The following is a 23,126-nucleotide window of genomic DNA, read 5'->3' as shown; positions in this document are numbered from 1 at the left end:
CGTAATACACACCATTGACAGCACACAGTATATAAGCCTTCCAATTTCGTAAAACTCGGATGCAAGGGCAGTAAAAGCTCAATCGTCTAAATCACAGAAACATGGCACACGAGCAAGCTCTTCGCAATTTCAACCAGTACGTGTAACAAACGGTGGGAGAACTGGGTAGGAAAGAATGGTTGCCGAAGACGCTGCCGCTTGGCGAAACACGAAATACGCCAAACTGTTTTCCTCTTTAAATATCGCCAAATTCAAAACACTTGCAGTTGAAGCCCTGATGTAATCTTGGAAACCTTTTTCGCGTTATCACTCGGAGCGTTTCCGGATACAAAAGTAGCTAATCAACTAAAAAGAACATTTTTCTATTGTTAAATGAGATTTAAATAAACACCTCAAAATTAAATTTATTAATCTTAATAAATATCATTTTATTTGTTAACTTCTCATGAAAGCTAATTAGTGTGCAAATTTTTATAATTATTATATATAGTTAATGATCTTTCATTAAATATATTTTGTCAAAACACAGGTGGATTACCTGCCCAAGGTGAGGGATGCCTTTGTGAATCACTTACTAAGGATTAAATTGACTGATTAAAGGCCAGTTTACATCTGTCAGGGCCTCTCGTAGCGAGCCGCTTGTCCGTGCGTTTCGAACCGAGTGAACGGACTTGTACTCTGATAGATTGTTTACACCAATCAGAGTGGACTGACAACTCGCCTCCGTTTGTTTACGAAATGAATACCGACGTGGCAGCTGCAGGAAAGAATATGCATTGAACATACATAGATGTTCTTTGGCTGCAGTGCTTGAAGTTTGGGAAGCGTGTGTGTGTGTGTGATTATGGCAAAGCCTCGAGGGCTATCTGCCTAAGAGGAGGGATGCCTTCGTGGACGACTTTCTAAGGGAAACTGGCTAGTATACACGTTACACGTGGGGAAAACCACGAAAACGCCCATGAAGTCTGGGAAGCAAATAGTCTGCAGTAATTAACCTTTTAACTGTCATGCCCGAGATTATCTCGGGCACAGCACTGGTGTTCGAAAATGTCACGCCCGCGTATTTCTCGGGGTAATTTTTTTTTTTTTTTTTTTTTAAATTTTTTGAGTGCATCGTATTGTCATACCCGAATATATATCGGGAGATGTTTATTTCGGCTACTTTTTGGTTTTTCCAATAAAAAAATTTGACAATTTGTGTACCCAAATCATCAAAATAACTTGACAATTAAAGGGTTAATTATGCAGAGTTCTGAATGGAACTGAGTTATTTCTAAAGAAGAATGCAAAATCAACACATGGAACATTTATTCAAAGCAACCATTAACACGGCAGAAGTAAAATGTATAATATCTACCTAATTATTCAGAAAATCTTAATAAGAAGTAGCAAAAAACTTGGGAGCATTACATATATTACCAAAGGTAAAAGAATATGTATATTATGACATAGTTCCAATAGGAAGATATTTATCTCAAATTCTTACTTTTGGATCCTACTGAAATTGTGATTCTGGACAACACACAAAGTGATATCAACAAAATTAATAATGGTTAAATATAGTGATTATATTTTACTTTTAAAATGCTAAAACGGATAGTTTAAGAAGATTAGAATTCATCTAGCATAATTTGTATAAACCTTAATACACCTTCAGTACACTCACACATCCAAGCTGAACATGTTTCACATCCAAGCTGAATTGTAACGAATTATAGCCCAGAATGTTTTTATACAAAGCAAGAAATTTAAATATCCCGAATAAAACAGATCTACATATTTTTTCATAATTCTATTTTTATTTTTATAGTTTATAATATCATATATTTATTGCATCCTCATGTAGGATGCTTGTAGAAAAATGAATATAAGCTCACATAATTATAGAAGTATGCAACATCTTAATGAAGCACTTCATAAAATGCGTATGCATTAAAAAGTGCCGTGGTTTGGCTATCGCTTTTACATCTCGGCATTATAGAACTCACTGTCACGACTTTCCTGCGAACGCTGCTCGGACTAACTGCCCGGATAGATTTTTCAACAGGTTCAAAGTAGAAACGGAAGCGCTGACTCATCTTTCCTACGTTTCTACTCCATCGAAGTGAACGTTTACACTGTCAAAGTAATCGCAACAAGCGACTCGCTCCGAGCCGCTCTGACAGGTGTAAACTGACCTTAAGGCAGCTATCGGTCTATGGGTAGAAATGCCTTTGTGGAGGACGTTTCACGGATAATTAGATCGTATCCATGCTATACCTGGAGAAAACCATGAAAAATCCTACACAACCAACCCGTTCGTTGGGATTCGATCCCAGGTCGAACTACCAGCGTTCGGGGACTTTATCGCTCGGCCACTGGTGGTAGTGACGTAGCTAGAGCTCTCGTCGCTCGGAGCGGTCCCTGAGTTTGTCCGCGTGGGGTGGTCTCTTAATTTGCCGCCCCTCTTGATATACAAGCAAATAAGTTTAAAAATGTCAAAATGACATATAAGGAAATAAATTAAAAAAAAAAAAAAAAAAAAAACTACCTGTATTTTTGAAGAAAAGTTTTAATTGCAACTTTTTAAAATTGTATTATTATTGCTATCACTACTTTTATTTATTTGCAAAACCACCTATCACCGTCTATCTAATAACAAAGAACAAACTTTTCAAAAATCACTTTGTATTCTCAAACATTATACACTCTGTCTTTACTGACTTAATACTTACCTTCAAAATCACAAAGATAATTCCAATAAATCAATATTCAGCCAATATAAACTTTACAGAATAAAAACAAAAAGAGGAAGTAGAATCAACAATAAAAGATATTTGCCGATTTTTTAGATGCAAGTAAATTACTGACGTACTTTAAAAATTTATTTAATTCCGAAAATTTCCTCAAGAAACTTCTTATTTGGTTTCACTCTTGTACTAAGAATTTTTTTTTTTTTACTAGTTGAAAAATATGTTCTTTCGTAATACAACGGTCTACAAATTATTCAAGACCTAGTTCTGGATTACTATAAATAAAGACTTTCTAACTATCCCACTAAACTCAAAATTTACATTAAAATCAATTTTATCCCTCCACAATTTGACAAATTCCGCTTCTCTCGAATTTTCAAAAAATGTAGTTTTCCTTCCGGCTATAAACACAAGAGCAGTTGTTGCATTCAAATATCAAAGAACGTTAAGCAGCTTGCTTACTAATCACCATGAAATAGAAGAGTCGGCAAAATGACATTGCAAACTGCCGAAATTCAGTCCATACGTAGATGATCATCACCAGCACATAATTACTGGAAACTGAGATATCGTTCAAGTCGCCCAGACGGTATAGTGGTTAGGGAAGCCTGATTGCGATACCGAAGGGCCTGGGTTCGAATCCCGGAGAAGGTATGGTTGTAACGGTCCGTCCCTTCATAGGAGGCGATGGTGGCCCACCTATTAGGTGCCTCCATAATAAAGAGACCACCACATTTGGCCTTGTATAGATTAATGGACTGTGTTACACTGCAACTGTTTACAATCTGCCTTTGGAAAAAAAAAAAAAAAAGAGAGATATTCAAAACTCGCGACTTAACTCATCGGACAACGCTGGTGGTTCTTGAGGCATCAACTGCTAGGAGTTTTGACCTCTAGGGTTGACGCTGTGCTCTGAGGCCTTTGGCTGGAAATAGAAGAATGAGCGCTTAGATTAGTATCTAAGTTAAACAAACAGGAAAATGTTATTTGCTATATGAGAAATGCATAATAAAGTTGAAACGTAATAAGTATAGATGAAGTAAATTAAATATCAAAAAATTGTATTCTTGCGATGAGGACTTGAAAATTATTTGCCAAGTATAAATGCGCTAATACTAGAATAATCAAAATGCGTTGAGAGTAATAATATGGGTTGACGTAAGGTACAACGAAGTCCTATTCCCGCTTTGTCTTAGGCAATGTTAAAAAAACCCATGAGTTATGGAGTAAAATATAGACCAGTCAGATACGTCAGCAAAACCTACTTTTACAAAAATTCAGAAAATAGCATCAACGAATTTGTTATCAAGGCTAGTTATCAACTTAATTTGTCTATTGATGCCCCTTTTTAAATCGGAAAGGTGAAATCCATCAGCAAATTAAAACTGAAACTAGCAAAGTTTAAAAGTTATTTAAATTAATCTCAACTTCTTTCAACTATTGAAAATTTAAAACAACTATTCACAGTCACCAAAATTGAAAAACCAAATAATAACTTTATCATTATATGAAAAATTTTCTACAAAACAGTTATTAGTAAAGAATTTTATAACGCCAATACTTACCAGCTAGCAACTAGTATAAACTCTTATCAATAAAGGGAATTAGTGACTGAGGGCACAACAAGAAAATAATTGATCCTCATATAAAAGGCCCTGCAAGAAAGAACATCGAGTATTCATGACAGCAAATACTAGTCACTGAATTAGTAAAAAAAGAAAAAATACAAAGCTTAGTGCTTTCAAAAATGCATTTTGTTAGTTTAAAGAATATGTGAGAGAAAGAGGGCATGGTAAATATGCCATAAATAGTCTTCATTCGACATCTGTAGCATCCTAAGCATAAGATTTTGGTTTGGTTTGGTTTATTGAGAATACGGCAAAGCACACTAGGACTATCTGCCTAAGGGGAAGGGATGCCTTCGTGGAGTACTTTCTAAGGGAAACTGGCTCGTATACACGTTACACATTTGAGACTTTGATAATAAAAACATAAAATATTAGAATTTCAAAGACTGTTAAATATAGCTACTCTGAATCGCAACGGCTACATTTAAATGCCAACAGTCGCCGAAACTCTAACAGTTTTTGAATAATGGTAATATCGATCAAATTTCGAATTCAAAATGATAATCGGTAACATAGTAGTTTTCGTGATTTTACATGTGTGTAACGCATACACAAGTCCTCACGAAGGCACCCTTCTAACAGCAGATGTTCCTCCTAATTTTTTGACTTTAGCCTGTAGAAAATAAGACAATTGTTCATTTGCCTGGCAGCTCTACGTGTAGATTAGTAAAAATAAAATTGCCATAATAAAAGATAACATAGGAATATGACAAGGAAACATTCCAAATATTTTACTATTCTCAATATTATTCTGGAAGCTGAATTTGTTAAAAAAAAAAAAAAAAAAAAAGGGAAAAGAAAAAGGCGTTAAATTACTTATTTATGCATTATATATTTAAAAAACTTGAACTTTTTTATCTCATACAAAACTCTATGATTCACATCAAATATGATTGTTGTATAATAATGCTGTAGAATTCATTAAGTTTCTTTCGGGGAAGGTGTATTTGGTGTATTTAATTATGGCAAAGCACACGAGGGCTATCTGCGTAAGGGGAGGGAGTCCTTCGTGGAGGACTTTCTAAGGGAAACTGGCTCGTATACACGTTACACATGGGGAAAACCACGAAAACGCCCATGCAGCCAGCCCGTTCGCGGGATTCGAACCTCAGACCGAACTACCAGTGCTTTCGGGGAAGGAAACGTGAAAAACAAGCAACTCTCTCTCCAGAATCTCTTGCCCCACACCTCCCGACAGCTAGTTGTACGGGCTTGCAATTACACCACGAAGATACGCAATAAGAAATAAGAAATGCGTTACAGTGTTGTTACTAATTACATGTTGATATAATTTAACTTATGTTACAATAACTACAACTCGCCCTTTAAGCTAATCCGAAAGACATTTTAATGAACTAAACCGAATACATAAGCAATGGCTTAAAGTTTATTATTGATTTTATTATAAAGTGGGAACTTTTCAATACTATTTAACTTTTTATTGACTTCTTTAAAAGAAGTTTTAGAGCGCCTCTTTTGTTTAATGAGAAAAAAATTTCTCTGTCAGCTATTCTGCATAATATCTTCACCGAAATTATGAAAATTAGAAGTAATTTGTTGCTTGTAGAAATGAATCAAGATCATGACTGTAATGACTAAGGAGTTTAATATAATTGTGCTTCTTGGCCAAGCAGGCTGGCTATAAGTTCCCATATTTTATACGTGAGTGGGATAGTAGAGCCATAAATCAACACTAGCAGTAAAAACACTAGAGCGCTGTGCTTCTTGGGCAGCGGGCTGGCTATACTAAGTTCCCATATTTCAAATATCAGTGGGATATAGCCAAAACTCAACACTAGCAGCAAAAACACTAGAGTGGGTCTAAAAACACCACCAAGAAATGCTCTTAAGAAGGGGGGAAAGCTTGTCAGCAGCGAGCGAGAAAATTCTTTAACCACTGCTTCACATAAATTGAGTCTCAGAGTTTGTGAAGGCATTAACAAAAAGCGATAATTGTTTTCAATACTTCCCATAGACCTTGTCTCCAATCAGAAGAAAGGCATTTTCATCAGACCATGGTTTAGAAAACTTACTTTACATGAAAATCTACCATACTTGAGAAAATTTACGTTAGATAAAAATTTTGAACTTTTTATGAATGAAGTTGAAACGAAAACTTGAATTGCTATAAAAATGCCATTACTTTGTTTATCAGCAATCGTAGGAATGCTGACTATGCGGCCATAATTTGAGGGTATGATCCAACGTTTTAGACCTAAAATTTCAATCTTGCGTTTCCGAAAATCTTAGGAGAGTATGGGGGAGCTCAAAGAACGCTTTTACCAGGTTATTAAAGGAATAGAAAAAAAGTGTTTAAAGGTTCCTGTAATGTAATGTGATTGGAGATTAAAGTTGTAGATTGCAAAATATCTAGAGATACCACGTGAGGAGGCGTGAAGGGAGCAACGAGATTTACGAGAAAAAGACAAAGGCGATACAAGGTCATTGGTTAAGATATTTCTTATGAGAACAAGTGAATTTTAACGTCTTTTCTAATCATATACGGAGGATTTTTATTAAAAATATTTTAAATTGAAGATGCTTTATTTTATTATATTTTCATTATTCATTTCAAGAGGCATTTCTTTCCTGCACACAATAAACAAAAAATGGTGAAGACAAATTGCACTGAAATTGCGCGTGATAGAGAAAAAAAAAAAGGTCATTTTCAGATTCAGCCTTCTTAAAAAATTAGAACTGGAAATATATTAATTTTTATTCCTTCGCAAGTCTGCATAATTAACAAATAATAAATAGAAATTGCAAGTAAAAGCGAAGAAACAAAATTTTCCTTATAATTTGTAAACAGAACACGTCATTTACGAAACAGACTGAGAAATATATCATTAGAAACATTTTAAGCGCAATACAACACGACAAAATATATTTTATTATCATTTATCTGGGGAAGAAATGAGAACAGGGTTAATAAAAAGAAAGCATGCTGTCTTAGAAAATTCCTAATTGCGCAGATATCCCTTCTATACCAGATTTTTCTACATTACTCATATAATTTTTTAACATATAATAAACAATATTTTGGAAGATTGAAGTACTAAGAAAGATCGAAGTACTTTTCTTTAAAAATACACAAAAAGGAAGAAAGACACAAAGAAAGCGGGGGGAGAGGAAAGGAAACATTCGCAGTACCTTTGTTTGATTTTCGCAATCTGTTTTAGATATGATGCAAAATTCGAGACTTATTACTATAAATAATTTTTGCCAATCTATCCTACTCAAATAATTCTAACATACTGTGTATGTTAACTTATAAATAATTTCCTTCCTCCTTTCCGCATGCCTTTGTGATGCAATTGGAAGCATACTCGACGCGCATTCGAGAGATCCATGGTTCAATTCCCGGAGAGGGCATTTCACCTTTCCTGCTTGGAATGAAACCTAATAACCCTACGAACTTATACTCTTTAGTAGTATGTTATCAGGATGCGAAACCGGACTGGACTCATCCCGTACTTCACATACTTCAACCAAATTTTTGAAAGTGATATCAAATCCAGTAACTGTCATATATCATTACACATATTACACGACAATAGATCAACACTGAGTAGGGGTAAAATGAGAGTTCCAGGACAGGGGGGCTATACTTTTAACATAGCACCCCCTGAAGACTGACGTTTTGCATTGCAGCTCCCCTAAAATCCTGATTTCTTCTACACCGTAGGCTGTAACAGCGGATAAAAAGGAGTGTGTTGTGTTTCTTTATTTGGTTGATAAGATGACGTCACACTTTGATAAGAGATTATGTTTTATTGATTTACCCGAGGTTTGTTGATCAATTTTTAGCCTTCGTATTTTTCTTTGTATTTCAGCTATTTTACTGCGTATATGATGGTCCTTTCCTAGGTACCCTTAACGGCGCTTATTTTCGAATTTAATGATTGATTCAGAAGGCCATAGTTCGGTTCGAGGTTCGAATCCCGTGAACGGGCTGGCTGCATGGGCGTTTTCGTGGTTTTCCCCATGTGTAACGTGTATACGAGCCAGTTTCCCTTAGAAAGTCCTCCACGAAGGCATCCCTCCCTTTAGGCAGATAGCCCTAGTGTGCTTTGCCGTAATTAAATACACCACCGCACCACACCACACCACACCAGAAGGCCTTAATTTTAGATGTAAATTTTTACTATATACTCAGAATTCTACCTTATTTCTTAAATCTTCTGTTCATAATATCACCTTTAGATTCCGTAATCTTAAATGCATTACTCATCTTTATTACTAATTTCATTTTACCTAGAACTAGTTTGATACCTATTAATGTTAGCTTACTTGTTATATGCTACGAGTGTAATTACTAAATCACGCATTTTTATTTACTATATTATTCAATTTTAAATGTAATTTTAAACTTTTTCGTGGTTTTGAACGTTTGTGGTCTTCAACATATTCTGTATTTTAACTTACTCCTTATATTTTCTGATCATATAGCTGACCTTTACTTAATTTTAGATGTAAAAAGGTTTAGCTTATGTTTTACATTTTAAACTTCAAAATATTCAATGTACTCTAATTTTTAACTAATTTATATTTCACACTATATACATGACTTTTTTTTAATTTCTCTCACACGTTTTAACCTTCATAATTTCTAATATAGTCTTACTTTTAAACCTAAAAATTCCTATATTTTTCTATCATATGGCTGACCTTTACTTAATTTTAGATGTAAATTTTCACTTCTCTACATTTTAACGATTTTAGTTTCTAACATACTCTGAATTTTACCGAATTTATTATATTTTCACACTATGAACATGACTTTCATTTAATTTATAACTACTTTCATACCTTTTAACCTTCGTAGTTTCAAACATGCTCTTAATTTTAGCTTCATTCCTATATTTTCTAACCATATATATGAGCTTTATTTAATTTTAGATGATATTTTTAACTTGTTTTGTACGTTTCAAGTCTTCGTAATTTTTAAAGTACTCTAATACTGAATTTGTTTATTACATTTTTCCACAGTACACATCAACTTTATTTAATTTTAGATGTAAATTTCCAACGTATTCTAAATTTTAACTTTTTTTTTTTATAACTTTCGATTGTAATCACGCTTTTGATTTTACTTATTTTACCATTTCAAATAAATTTACATGTTTAAATTTTTTAAATATACAGATAGTTTTCAATTAAGCATTTCATTTTTAACCGTTAACTATTATTCATATCCAATTCGCTAAATAACTCAATAACTCCTACTTAGTCTATATTTTATAATTTTATTTTAATTTGCGAGTTCTACAATTTATCCTTCTGCAGTAGTCTTACCATGAATAATGCTACTATTTTATTTCATTATTAACTTCATTTGAATTTTCAGACTTTGATATTTCCTGCATATTCTTGTATTTCCTTATATTTTTTTACATCATTTTTATCTGAATGTATGCATTTAAATCTTCGACACTACCAATATTCAGTTTTGAACTTCGATTCTCATTAAGCTAGCCTGATAGATTCCGAATTTTTGAATGAAATCCTAACTTTTATCCTTAATTTTAGAACCATTAATTAATTATCATATTCACTGTTTCATGTACTCATCCGTAAAACTTTCTTATTATTTTAAACGCTTAATACCGTTTAATTCAGTATTTTTGCTAATTGACTACATCCATGTCATTATTTTTAAGCTTTAAATGCCCCAGTTATGCAAATGTTTACTTTATAACCTTTTTCCTACAGTAAATACGGATATTTCTGCCTTCATGGACAACTTTCATGTGAAATTAACGATTATTTACGCCCCATGTATAAAAGAAGTTCCTAAGATAAAAATTTCCAGTATTGAATCAGAGGTCAATTACCCAGCATTTAATGATTTTAGCCATTGCTTACCATTTCGTTTCTTGAAATTTTGTTTTATTGATATGCGTTTATTTCTAACGCATAATGTTAAAACATATTTCGAACTGAGTTCAGTTCCAACTTAACTCATTAGACAATTTCATATATAGACTATTTTGTAATTTTTTATACTAGGATTTTCTTTCGTGAATGTCAGTTTTCATTAATTTATTTACAGATTTATTTTCTTATGAACGAAATCATGTGAATCACTGCCATACCTTTACGCAATATATATATCATTACCAATATACCTATATTTACAGAAGGAACCAAATAAAGAAACGATAAGAGATATTTTACCAAAATCTCCGCTATATTTTCGAATATTTTAACCTTTTTCATCTCGAATACAGAAATATTTTTCATAAAATACTCATTATATCAATTAAATATTCCTTACTAATACCCATTTAAACACGAATAACTCCTTTTCAATACAAAATCACATCCAAATAATTGGTTAAAAAATTAAAATTAATTTTTTAACCAATTATTTATTATATATTAAAAATAATTGATAAAAAATTTAAAAAATTTCTGATGCAGTAAACAGAACAACGGTATGAATTGCTCGCTACGTTAAGGTGCATGATTATAAGGTATTTCTCCCGCCTTCTTACCATGCCTTCGTGGTGTAATGGTCAGAACGCTCGGTATTCGAGAGGTCCAAGGTTCGAGTTCCGGCGAGGACATTGCTCATTTTTCATGTCTTCTGCTTCGCAATAACCTAATGTCTCTACAATGGCGTCCGAACTAAAAAAGGTGGTGGAACCTCTCCACCGTAAAAATAATTTAATGTTAATCAAAGTCTTAGTTGCTTTCTTTTCTTTTTTTTTTTTTTAAGTTTAATTACATAATGTAATAGCTCTATTAAAACTTTAATTTATAAGCAAAAATTATTTCTCTCTCTCTGACTGTATATGTGTACGTACATGCAAATAGTAAATTATTTTGATATGTCTACGTAAGTGTACACACCAAAAAAACTGTTACCCAAGAAATATTGTAAAGAAAATCACATACAACAGACGTTGTTGGACGAAAATTAATATTTATATGTAGAAGAGAGGAATATTCATGTATAACGGTAGGGGGGATGGGTCTGGTCTGACTGGAGCAGACAGTTTGCAAAAGGTGCCAGTACGTTTCTGTACACTGTCTCGCCAAGACATGGGGGTGCACTGCACCCTTATTTGTTTTTATTTATGAAGAATGATTTAGTTTATATTATGAAGAATGCATTCTTTCTGAAGATACCGACGCCACGTGAAGATCTTTACATAAGTGAACAGTCGCTGGCATGCATAAGGGTGCCGGAACTTTTGTGAAATTTTCGGGGTGGCGGGAGATGAAAATTCCCCCTTTTATGCTACGAAAATAAAAGAGTTAGATCGAACGGATGTGAATATGCTACGAGCTAATGACATTAGGATTAAGACGACGAGTTTAATACGTTTAGCTTTAACTAAACGTTTATCTTTAGTTTATCTTTGAATTTTCTTTTTTTGAAATGTAATCAATGTTGTAAAAGGGGTATGTTGTTGCAAAGTGCTTCAAGCTTTAGGGGGCATTTAGGTGTCCTCTTAAACTATATTTGTATGTTTTGGAATTTTAGGAAGGAAAAGAGCTTCTATAAACATATATGTATGATGCAGATATGGCGCCCTCAGAAATACAGAAAGAAATGTATACCACAGCGTTATGTTCATCTAAACTTCAACTGAAAGCAACCTTGAATACAAAAAGGAAAGACGCTGCACCACTTTTGTTTTTATTACCTGTGGAACGACTGCTTTTAAGTTGTTAGTTATGTGTCTCATTAAAAATAAATGGTGACATCTAGCTCTCAGACTTATTGTGAGAACAAGTTCTAAATTCCCCGAAGCGAACATGTGAAGAAAGCGGCAAAAATGAAGGTAAGGGAGGTCAAGCCCCTTGTAGTTTCCTTGAACTCCAATTTTTAGGGAATGATTTGTGTTATTATTGCCTCATGTAAAATTTTGTCGTAAACACCAGAAAGAATTAGTTGCTTACCTTTTTAATGCGTCTGGGCATTCTGGATTACACACCAAAGCTTGCTTTAATATTTTCGAAAATCTCATTATAATGGTTTAATACGAAATAAGAAAATCGCTTTTTTTGCTCTGCTTTCAATTTAAAATTCTTATTTCCCCCTTTCACTATTCTAAAGCATTTTTTTTTTTTTCAGTTATCAGAATATCTGAACAGTACTTATGTTTTCTGATGCACATTAACTTCATTACTTAGTTTGCTACATATAATTTTAGGGAAAAAATATCTAAATTCATTATTTAACAACAAAAGAGAATTTTTACTGATAAGGAAATCTTTCTCTATATTATTAATAAGAGAATTAAAATTCTTTGTAACGGTATTTTTAACCTCTTTCGTCGTACGGGGAAAGGTTACGGTATAACGAATGATCACAATAGCGAAAATACACTCGCATCAAGTGTGGATTATAGAATTGAGGTACAGAGATATTCTCTTTCTAAATCAGAGAAACTATAAAGGGCATAAATAACAACAAACTATTTTACACAAGCAAGATACATTTTCTTGAAAAACGAACAGACTCCAAGCTGAAGACACAAGCTGATTTTTTTAAATCGAGTGATTCATATTCACGCACTGGCGGTAAAGTCTCTAAACACTAGTAGTTCGATCCGAGGTCCGAATCTAGCGAACGGGCTGGCTGCAGGGGGGTTTTCGAGGTTTACCTCATGTGTAACATGTATACGAGCCAATTTCCCTTAGAAGGTCCTCCACGAAGGTATTCCTCTCCTTAGGCATATAGTCCTCGAAGCTTTGCCGTAATCACATAAACCAAAACATATTCGCGCACTATTTTAATAATTCCGGAAACTTTCCATACATGATTTTTGTCATAAACGGTGAAACCTCTTTTGAAACTTTCCATAAATGTCGTGCCTTAAAGTTTTTTTTTTTTTTTTTCTTTCCACTTACATTCGTATTTGGAATGTTTTATGTATGCGTTTGTTTAATCAAAGATATACCGAGGGTTGACAGAATGAGATACTTACCTAAAAAAAAGAAACGAGAACAGAAGCTAAAATAAATTGCAACAAATTCATTGATTAATTAAAAAAATGATAAACAATTTTAAGGGAGCAATTTTCAGATTTATCTTAGAATAAATTTTACAAGCATGATTCTGCTTTGAATGCCTTTAAGGGGGGAAAACAATGTAATTTTTTCACTTCTTTACTTCACGAAAATGAATAGTCAAAAGAATTAGGCTCTACGCACCCTAACTTTGCTGTTAAAAAAGGAGACCTTACAGCTAGGCATCACAAAAATTTAAAGAAACTACTCCGTGATTCTTCTGAAGAATTTAATAAATGTCCTTGATCATAGTCGAATAAATGACCCTCCAGCAGCAGGTTATCGCGCTTATCTATATTCAATAATGGCAGGAAACCTTAATATCTTACAATTACATTATTACAGAAATGCTTTAAATTTAATCAGAATAACTTCATATGAAAATTAATTGCATAACTTAATTTTGATATCAGAATTGAATTTCGTTATTTTTAAATTATGAAAAGTATAATAACAAATATTCTAAGACAGAAATGTAAGTTTTTATAAACAAACGAAAAAAAATCTTACTTCATTTCTGTAGGTTATGACTATAAATCTTTTCTCATTAATTGTACAAATAGATGAAATTATCAAAAAGCGCAAAATTTTTCTATATAACAGGTTTGTCTGGGTTTTCCGGGGTCACCTCACATATAATTAATTACTAGGCACATCCCTTCACAGAATTTCCACTAAGCCATTTCAGAATAATCGAATAAAATCCATTTTTTCCAAGTTGATAAAGCTCTCAAATGAGCTGAAAATTGATATTGAATCTCTTTTCAGTGATGATAATTTTCTTAAGGAAAATCCGAGGAAAACCTTCTTAAAACAACTGATAGTATTTATGGCTGCGTAAGAGGAAAGCAAATATCGATGTAACCAAATGTTTCTGTCGCCGAGAGTCAGAACTAAGAAGTAACAAGAAATTTTCAGTAAATTTTACTTGCTCAACCATTGGTTGCTATACACCTATGGCCTATAAATGAAATGAATTGAACAAGAAATGCATAAAAGAGTTTAATCTTAATATGCAATACATACCAGTAAACTCAAACTGGCGGATGTCGAAGCAATTTTATACCGCCGGCCAATACGTTTCCCTCAAATTAATTAGCATTGATTAGCTCTCCGGTAAATCTAGAAATGGAGTTAATTAATTTACGCTGAGATATAAATCTTATGCAGAAATATGAAGATAAAAATTTCATTAACATTTATTAGTACTAGTCAAAAGACAAATATTCTCAGTTACGAATTTTTGAAGTAAAAATAATCGATTTCTGTAGAAGTACACTAATATATGAAAAGGTTCCCCCCACCCCGTAGTTAAAAATAAATATATCTATTAAAAGAATCAGATTGCCGATGAGTATTTACGATTTGTGATGAAGATATTTCCAGTAATTTTTTGCTAAAAATAACAAAATTTATAAAAACCGAAACGCTAAGAGGGGTTGTAACTGAAAGGTACAGCAAGAAACGAAGAAGTTTATTATCATTTGCATACAAATATTATTTTTCTACATGCCTCATAGAAAAATATAATAAATAAAAGAAAGAAACTCCATTGGGTTAATCTCAAGTTTTGCCCAACAGCGGCTGAGCGGTAAGTCGCTGAATCCTGCTAGTTTCCCTTAGAAAGTCCTCCCCGAAGACATTTCTCCTTTCCGTATAGTTCCTAAGGGGAAGTACATAAATAAATAAATGAAAAAATCTCAAGTTTTTATTCCTCTTGGAAAGTTTTTCGTATACAGGTATTTCTTTTTAGTTTAAGTTAAAAGCAAGTTACTTCAATATATTAAAATGACTTAAATAAATTTCAATCTGAAAATCTTAATATTTAGCTGCCATTGCGTTTGAATTACAAATTGTGACGAACCGAAATTTCTTGCAGGTGCCACCTTTTAAATTTCCGGCAGAAAATTTGAATTACTTCTTTGCGTAATTGTTATGTTTTGACAAAAATATAGCACAAAATTTTTTAATTTAGTTAACAGTTTTTTTGTTAACAACATGAAGATTAATTGCAATTTGAAAATTGCTAAATTTTTGAAAAAAAGAAATCCGATTCTCAGAATTATACGTTTCTTTAATTTAGTTTTCATTAATAATACTAAAAAAAAAATTATCAGTTGTTAGTATTTTTATTTTGTAAAAAATCCATCTCGGGATGAAAAGGAAAAATGAAACCGTTGCCTAGTTATACCGCACAGAATCTTTCATTTATCTTCCATATCATAATAGCGTAATTCTTGTCGAAGTAACGCATGTAAGAACAATATTTGTTTTTTAATAATATTTTGTAGCAAGTTTATTAACAATAATACCATTAATATAGGTCATTAATAATGCTTATATGCTTAGATATATAATGTACCATCACTATAAATGTCTCTTCTGAATGTATACTATTATTGGTATCAAAAGTAAAAAGTAACGATAGAAATAAAATTCTTAAGCTGCTGCATTTGCCAATATCAGTGCTTCCCATTAAATGTATTTACGGATCCTTTATATTTTGAACACCATTAAAGAAGTCCTTAAGTACTTTTAATCTATATATATGAAAGGAAGAGTCTGTCTGTGTGTGAGTGTATTTCGTTTGTGCTTGCGCATAAGCTAATAGATTCAGGGCTACAAAATTTGGTACATAGGTGCATCTAGACAAGAGCCAGTGCACCTCGAAGCACTTTTCAAAATTCCTTTTTCAAAATTCCAGTGAGTTGTTTTTAATTGTATGTTTTTTGATGAAATCGCGTCAAATGGATGGCACGCAGCTATTGTTGCTGATATATCAATCTTGCCACTGTTGCTGATATCAGCACGTTTGCCACTCGGAAAAATGAGGGCGATAATCCTGCGCAGTTTTTAAATTTAATGTTTCTCTTGGATACTGGACGTTTGTCGAAAGGCACTTGGATACGACGTTTGTCGAGTTTGTTGAGAGGACTTTTTTGTTTTCTGGTACATTTAAAAGTTGACGAAGGGTGGCCGGATAGTATATAAAAGAAGGGGATTTATCTTAGGGAAGAAATTCTTGTATTTTTGGGTCCAAACAAATTAAAATAAAAAATTTAATATTCCCAATAGAAAATATAAGCATTATTCTACTCTTTTTCTTACCAAGTATCTAACTATAATGACCTGTATATGCGTCAATCAGATAACTCTGACACAGTTTTTTATGTTATTAAATTATAATAATAGTATTAGATTCTTTTTTTGCTGTTAGTTTTTAAAAATACGAAAACACTAACATACATTTTGTGCGTTGTGTGGTTTATCTCACTTTTATGATCTAAATCAGAACACCAGGAATTTCTTAATCTTAAGCAAGAAGCTCAAGATTGTGTATGTCGTTGGCTTAAATCTTGAGTGTTGGTATAGGTGACGGTGCACTTTAATAAGCTTAAAGTAAACCTACTGCTCCATTTTGTCCTATCTGATAAGACCTTAATCAATCACTTCTGCGGACCGTTTCCTAGCAATTTTGGAAGCACAATAATAGTAATCTACAGTCGGAATATAAGATGTACTGTTTCTGGAATATAATTGTGAAGACACTTTTGTACACATGGCATGCAATACCGTAAAAATAACTCGAGAATAATATTGTTCCGCCAACCAGATATTAAAGTAACTGTATATATTTTTAGTTTTAAGCATAAAAATATTTTTTAATCTGGATTCAGAGCAAGATTGTTTGATAATTAACGGTTTATGTGTAAAAAATTAAATTTTAGCAATAAAAGTTTAGTTTTATTAAATGGCAAGAATGAAAATATTTCTTTTTAAAGAATAGAAATATTTATATGCTTTTCCCTTCAGTTTGTATTTTAATGAAGTTAATTGTTAAGAATTCAGAATCTTAGCAAAACCTCATAGAGTCATTAGGCTATTTTGAAGCAGGAGACATGAAAAATGTGCAATGCCCTCGCCGGGTCTTGAACCTAGACCTCTCGAATACGCGCCGAATGTGCTATCGTTACACTACAAAGGCATACAAAAAAGAGGGATAAAATATACTCTCCCTTTTAAAAGGCGACTGCGGTTTACGGGACCAAATTCAAATTGCCAAATCCTGGTGGTGAAGAATCATCATCCACCACATTTTCTTTCAGTTCGGGCGCCACTGTAGAGTCATTGGTTTATTTTGAAGCAGGAGACATGAAAAATGTGCAATACCCTTGCCGAGACGCGAACCTGAACCTCTCGAATACGCGCCGAGTGTGCTACCATTGCATCACGAAGGCATGCTTCAAGGAGAGAGAAATACTTTATAACCTCTTCAGTTAACATATTATGCTCATGAACGAGTTGGATATGTCTTTCTCACATAAAATTATATTTTATTTTTACTCTCATTGATTTACTCATTTATTTCGTCTGCATAACATAGGTACGAATTAACATTTCTAATTATAAAAACATTAATTTGGACATACTGATGGACTCGCACTTTTTACAGTGCAAGAAAATTAACTAATGACAAATATCATATGTTGGCTCATAAGGTAGAATATGAAATATGAGAATGTAATTTTTCATCTTCAAATGCGAAAATGCATTATTCTTTACATATGGATCTATCTGTAAAAGCTATTTTTATGTTGTATCAATTTGTTTATCTACTGAAATGTATTGGTGTAAACATGCATGCCGCAATTACCTTAATCTTCATTTTCATTTTTTCCTGTTAGTAATCTGATGGACATTCACATGAGTCACTTTCAAAGCGGGAACTTCCCCTTCTATGTAAGTTGCCTATGAACGCGAAGATAAATCCTTTCCAGCGATGCTCCGGCTTAAATTATCCGGCAATTTTAAGGAATAAATTATTAGCTTTAGTCGAACAGCCTTCATAAAGGTACAGGCACTATCATGAAGCAGGATTAATTTATTAAACGGAAGATGGTGTAGCGGCACCTTGATGCAAAATTACTTCTCTTGCATAATAGTAGAACACTGCTATTACGTTACTACGACTACGCACACTGTTATTAGGTACATTCTCATCTGAAGGTTTATTATTATTAAATTAAAAACACCATCAGTATTAACACTTCAACCATTAACCCTCTATTCTAATATTTTAAAATAAAGCGAAATCTGCAGCTGTTCTTTTCATATTATGTTCCACAACTGATATTAAACAAATATATCAAACATTTCCTGAGCTTAGAACACGAATCATTAATATTAAATTCTAAGTTTCTTTGTGCAGTTATGCACGACAGCCCTATTTTTATATAAAGTGTATTATTTTAAACAAGGGACTTTTTAGAACAAAGAACTTTTTAGAAAAACATTATGATATTATAAAGTCGTGAAATTATTAAGTTAATTATAATTTTATTCAAATTCACTGATTTGAAAAGCGAGGAATAATTTTTTTAACTAAAATAAGTTTTCATTTTATAAACTGGGGACCGAAATTCAAAGAATTTGCCATTTTAATCAATATATCATTGAAGTACGTTTGACTATGAATCCCGAATTTTTTATGAGATTTGATTTGCTTCCTAAAAAAAAGGCTCATTATAGAAATGATTACGCTTATAAAGTCCAGATTCATTTCAGAAAAACGCCACAAATCCCAAATATATTTTTTGAAATCTTATGTGCGATTATTATTAGAAATTTGTCGCATAATTCTTAGACAGTTTTCAATTCAACAAGTTAATGACTGGCTGTTCTCAGTATTTGTAACAAAAGCTCCGATTTCTGTCCCTTTTGTAGCAAGTTTCATTAATGCATACATCAGTATTTTTACAATTTAAAACATATCGCCCAGACGGTATAGTGGTTAGGGGAGCCTGACTGAGATACCGAAGGGCCCGGGCTCGAATCCCGGAGAAGGCTTGGATGTAAAAATTGTCTGGCCCTTCATTGGAGGCAAAGGTGGTCTACTTATTCGGTGCCTCCATAATAAAAGAGACCACCACATCTGGCCTTAGGAGTGGCCGATGCCGACATATGCAAGTGCCCGCCATTGGGTGAAAAAAAAATTTAAAACTTCGGAATGCGTGCTTTGCGTCCTTTGATACCGTAAGTATTCCTTATTATTCGTATTCCATCAGGTTTGCTGGCTGAGATGGGAGTTATTTTTCATTTGTTACCTTAAAAGCAATTTTGACAGCTATGCATTTCCTCTAATACGCCGCCCACCAGCCGCCGAGCGGTAAAATCGCTGAACACTAGTTAGTGGTTGGTTCGGGGTTCGAATCCCGGCGAATGGGCTGGCTGCATGGGAGTTTATGTGACTTCCCCCATGTGTATACCAGCCAGTTTCCCTTAGAAAGCCATCCATTGGGGGCGTCTCTTCCCCTAGGCAGATAACCCTCGAGTGCTTATATGCAGCATACTCGTAAACTAAACTAAACTAAACCCTCGAGTGCTTTGCCTTAATTAAATAAACCAAGCCAGTCATACGAGGCCTTCATTTTCTGACTTCCTTTAAACATAAAGATTAAAATTGTAAACAAAAACCTTCATTGCCTTCTTAAAATGCATTGTTATGGATTTGATATTTAAATAGCTTAGTAGAATTATAAATTAAATTCTTTTATTCCCCGTGCAGTGCAGCGCGTTACGAATATTAAAGGAAAGCTAAGCCGGAAAATTAAAAATACAAGAGCATGTGCATTTAACATTTAATAAATAAATATATCTTTTTGATTTCGAGAGAATTCCAGAAAATTCTCGAACGCGATTTAAAAGCTTATAAAAAGGTGGAAAACCTCTCAATTCATTTTATTTAGTTAGTTTGTTGTAGTTTTAAGAGTTTGTTTAGAAAACTGCTCTTGTTGATTGTAGCGAATTCGCGAATTAGCTTTCTTTAGCTGTTTTGAATTAACTTCTGTTGAACGTTTGAGTAGTTAAAAGATAACTACTGTGAGATATTGTAATATTGAAAGAATATCTGAGGAAATTTAAGCATTTTTGTTGTGATAATTATAAATGTTGTCCATTTTTCATCGGACTTGTGCATTCAATTCACAAACGAACCCGTACGAACGCAACAGTATGAATATGTCAGACAAATAAGTGCCATTAAGACAAGTAAATGTCAGAAGACTTGCAAGCAGGTAAGGGCGAGGCATCAACTTCAGAGTTTTATTAATTTTAAGGCTATGAAATTTTAATTACGTTTGTTATTTTGCCTTGAAACTAGAAAGATAAATTTAAACAGGTCTTGGGACTGCGTATTTTAACATCTACTCTTAGAAGTAATAGGAAAAGCATTTTGCTCTGTAGACAATAATCTTAAATTTAAGTAGGAAACGTTATCACTGTAAAAATGACAAAATATATAATTGTGCTGTAAATACTGAGGTTTCTAGCATATTGCATCGGTGCAGTTTTTCTTTTGCAAAAACAGGATTACACTTTAGGTCCAATGTTAACCTTTTTAGTATTACGTATAAGACCATGTGATCTTCTATTTAAGAATTTTTAAGGGTGAAGAGAATAGAGTTTGGGGGTTCACCCTTAAAAAAAAAAAAAAAAAAAAAAAAAAAAAAAAAAAAACGAAATTTACAGTAACGAGGAATCTGAAACGCATTCCCTTCCGAAAAATTATCTACCGTTTCCGTGACTAGCACAGAATAAACGTTTAAAAAAAAAACCCTGAAATATCTTGTGTCATGGAAAAAGGAGAAAAAAAGCACTTATCGAGGCACTGGTGTAAAGAAACGTATTAGAACTGTGATAAAGTGGGGTGCCGTAGTCAAGGCCGTGTACTCAACTCAGCTGTTAGGCCTCAAATCACAATGGTTGTTCATGAAAGACCAGCTTCCTTTGAAGGACGAAGGAGCGTACGCAGTAGCTGCACAGCTACACTACGTTTCAGACATCCGCGCTATTATTTTTTTGAGGGACAAATGCCCCTTTTCTCTGTTACATCAATTACAAAAGGACTAGCTGTTTGAAAGTGGTAGTATTTGTATTATTCAGAGGGAGAGAAAATTACAAGGATCACCACTATAATTAGCTGATACAGATGGTTTGCTGATGATGAAAAAATTAGTTGTGGCGAAAGTTTCAAATAAGTAATTTGATGTGAGCTAAGCACAATGCTTTTTTTTTTTTTTTTTTTTAATATATATGCACTTTTTAGGAATAACAATAACTGCAATCAGACCCATTTTTCTGTGACATTGCTTCCATACAAAAATATAAGCTTTCAACATCGTATCTGCAACAGAAGCAAATTTCTACTTTTGAGAAGCTTAAGAATAAAAATTATGATTTGGATGGGAAGTTAAATTTAATTATTTTAATTTTAAAATATTTCTACTAATGTTACTTATTTGTGAGCTAAGGGAAAGTTCATTTAAAAATATATGTAAATCTTAACAAATAATAACGTAAACTTTAAAAAATAATTTCAGCCTTTGAATGTTTTGTTTCAAACTTTTTTTAGTTGGTAAAAAATAATAAAAAATATTTTAATCTGCAAGGTCCCAAAAAATAATTATTTAAAAACTGTCACATTACGATATAAATTAAAAAATTGAAGTAAATAGAAATACATCGTTCATAATTCAGAAATGGTTAACAGTTTCCTGGTAGAAAATTCCAAAATAATAAGAAATTACTATGGCATCTAAAATAAATTTCTCTATAAATAAATTTCTCTATGGCATCCTCCCTCTCGGGCCCGCCAGCGGCCGAGCGGTAAAAGTCGCTGAACACTGGTAGTTCGGTCCGAGGTTCGGATCCCGCGAACGGGCTGGCTGCATAGGCGTTTTCGTGGTTTTCCCCATGTGTAACGTGTATACGTCCATGTGTAACGTGGAGGGCTTTCTAAGGAAAACTGGCTCGTATACATAGTACACATGGGAGAAACCACGAAAACGCCCATGCAGCCAGCCCGATCGCAGGATTCAAACCTCAGACCGAACTAATAGTGTTTAGCATTTTTACCGCTCGGCCGCTGATGGGCCTTATAACAACTTCGTGAGGAATAAATATATAATGTACAGTACATTTGGTCAAAAATAAATAAATAAACAATTTTACAACAATGCAATAAAAATTATTTTTATATTTACAGTTTTATACAACAATATGAATGAAAGAAAATTAATGCTAACGTATTTAATCTGGGGTGTAGCACAACGAAGAGGTTTTCCTAAAAAGGGAATTACAATGCCGAAATTTAGATGGAAGCCAAATATAAGATTTAAAACATTTTTTTAAAAATTTAATTTCCTTTGGTATTTTATGATATGATAAGAAAGTTATTTTATTTCATTTGATTCTATTCGACTTTTTAATGATGCAATCGCGGATAGCCAATGTAACCAATTCTACAAGAAATTTTTTAATTTTTCACATAAAACTAATACTTAATTTGTAGAGACATTAGGTTATTTCAAAGCAGGAGAGATGAAAAATGAGCAATGCCCTCGCCGGGACTCGAACCTCCAACCTCTCGAATACGCGCCGAGTGTGCTGACCACTACACCACGAAGGCATGCTAAGTAGGCGGAAGAAATACCTTATAAAGTGACTAAAAATATTAATTAACATTTATCATTAGCCAGAATATTGTCAGAAATCTTATGCAAAATTCCGAAGATGGTTTCTTGCTTAAATTGTCTTACTAATAAATAAGTATTTAAACACTAATTTGCTTCTATACTTGTATATGTTTTAAATAATTATTTCAATAAAACGTTAACGCTTTCCAAAAATTGCGGTATTTTCTAACTGTTCATGCTGTTTCGAACAAATTGACGTTTCGCCGAAA

The 23,126-nt window shown here is 33.1% G+C and overlaps 1 protein-coding gene across 6 annotated transcripts in view; it reads right to left on the bottom strand.

Moving 5' to 3' along the window:
- LOC118184939 (speckle-type POZ protein B-like) overlaps positions 1-4,341 on the bottom strand; it is a 136,374-nt gene extending 132,033 nt beyond the window's left edge. For 2 of the 6 annotated variants that reach the window (XM_035354689.2, XM_085809103.1), the window contains exon 1: positions 13-169. In XM_035354689.2, the coding sequence (XP_035210580.1) occupies positions 13-15 (3 nt within the window). In that variant the 5' untranslated portion in view covers positions 16-169. Of the gene's footprint in view, position 1; positions 170-3,571; positions 3,658-4,297 lie in introns of those variants that run through there. The other 4 variants (XM_035354691.2, XM_035354695.2, XM_035354690.2 and 1 more) reach the window with 4 other exon arrangements.
- Between the last annotated feature and the right edge of the window lie 18,785 nt (positions 4,342-23,126).

Source organism: Stegodyphus dumicola, chromosome X2 (assembly GCF_044657685.1).
Source record: "Stegodyphus dumicola isolate Sdum_Otavi_A_Nest chromosome X2, ASM4465768v1".
NCBI classification, from domain to species: Eukaryota; Metazoa; Arthropoda; class Arachnida; order Araneae; family Eresidae; genus Stegodyphus; species Stegodyphus dumicola.
The sequence above is the reverse complement of the archived record's forward strand: the minus strand, read 5'-3'. Positions and strand labels throughout refer to the sequence as shown.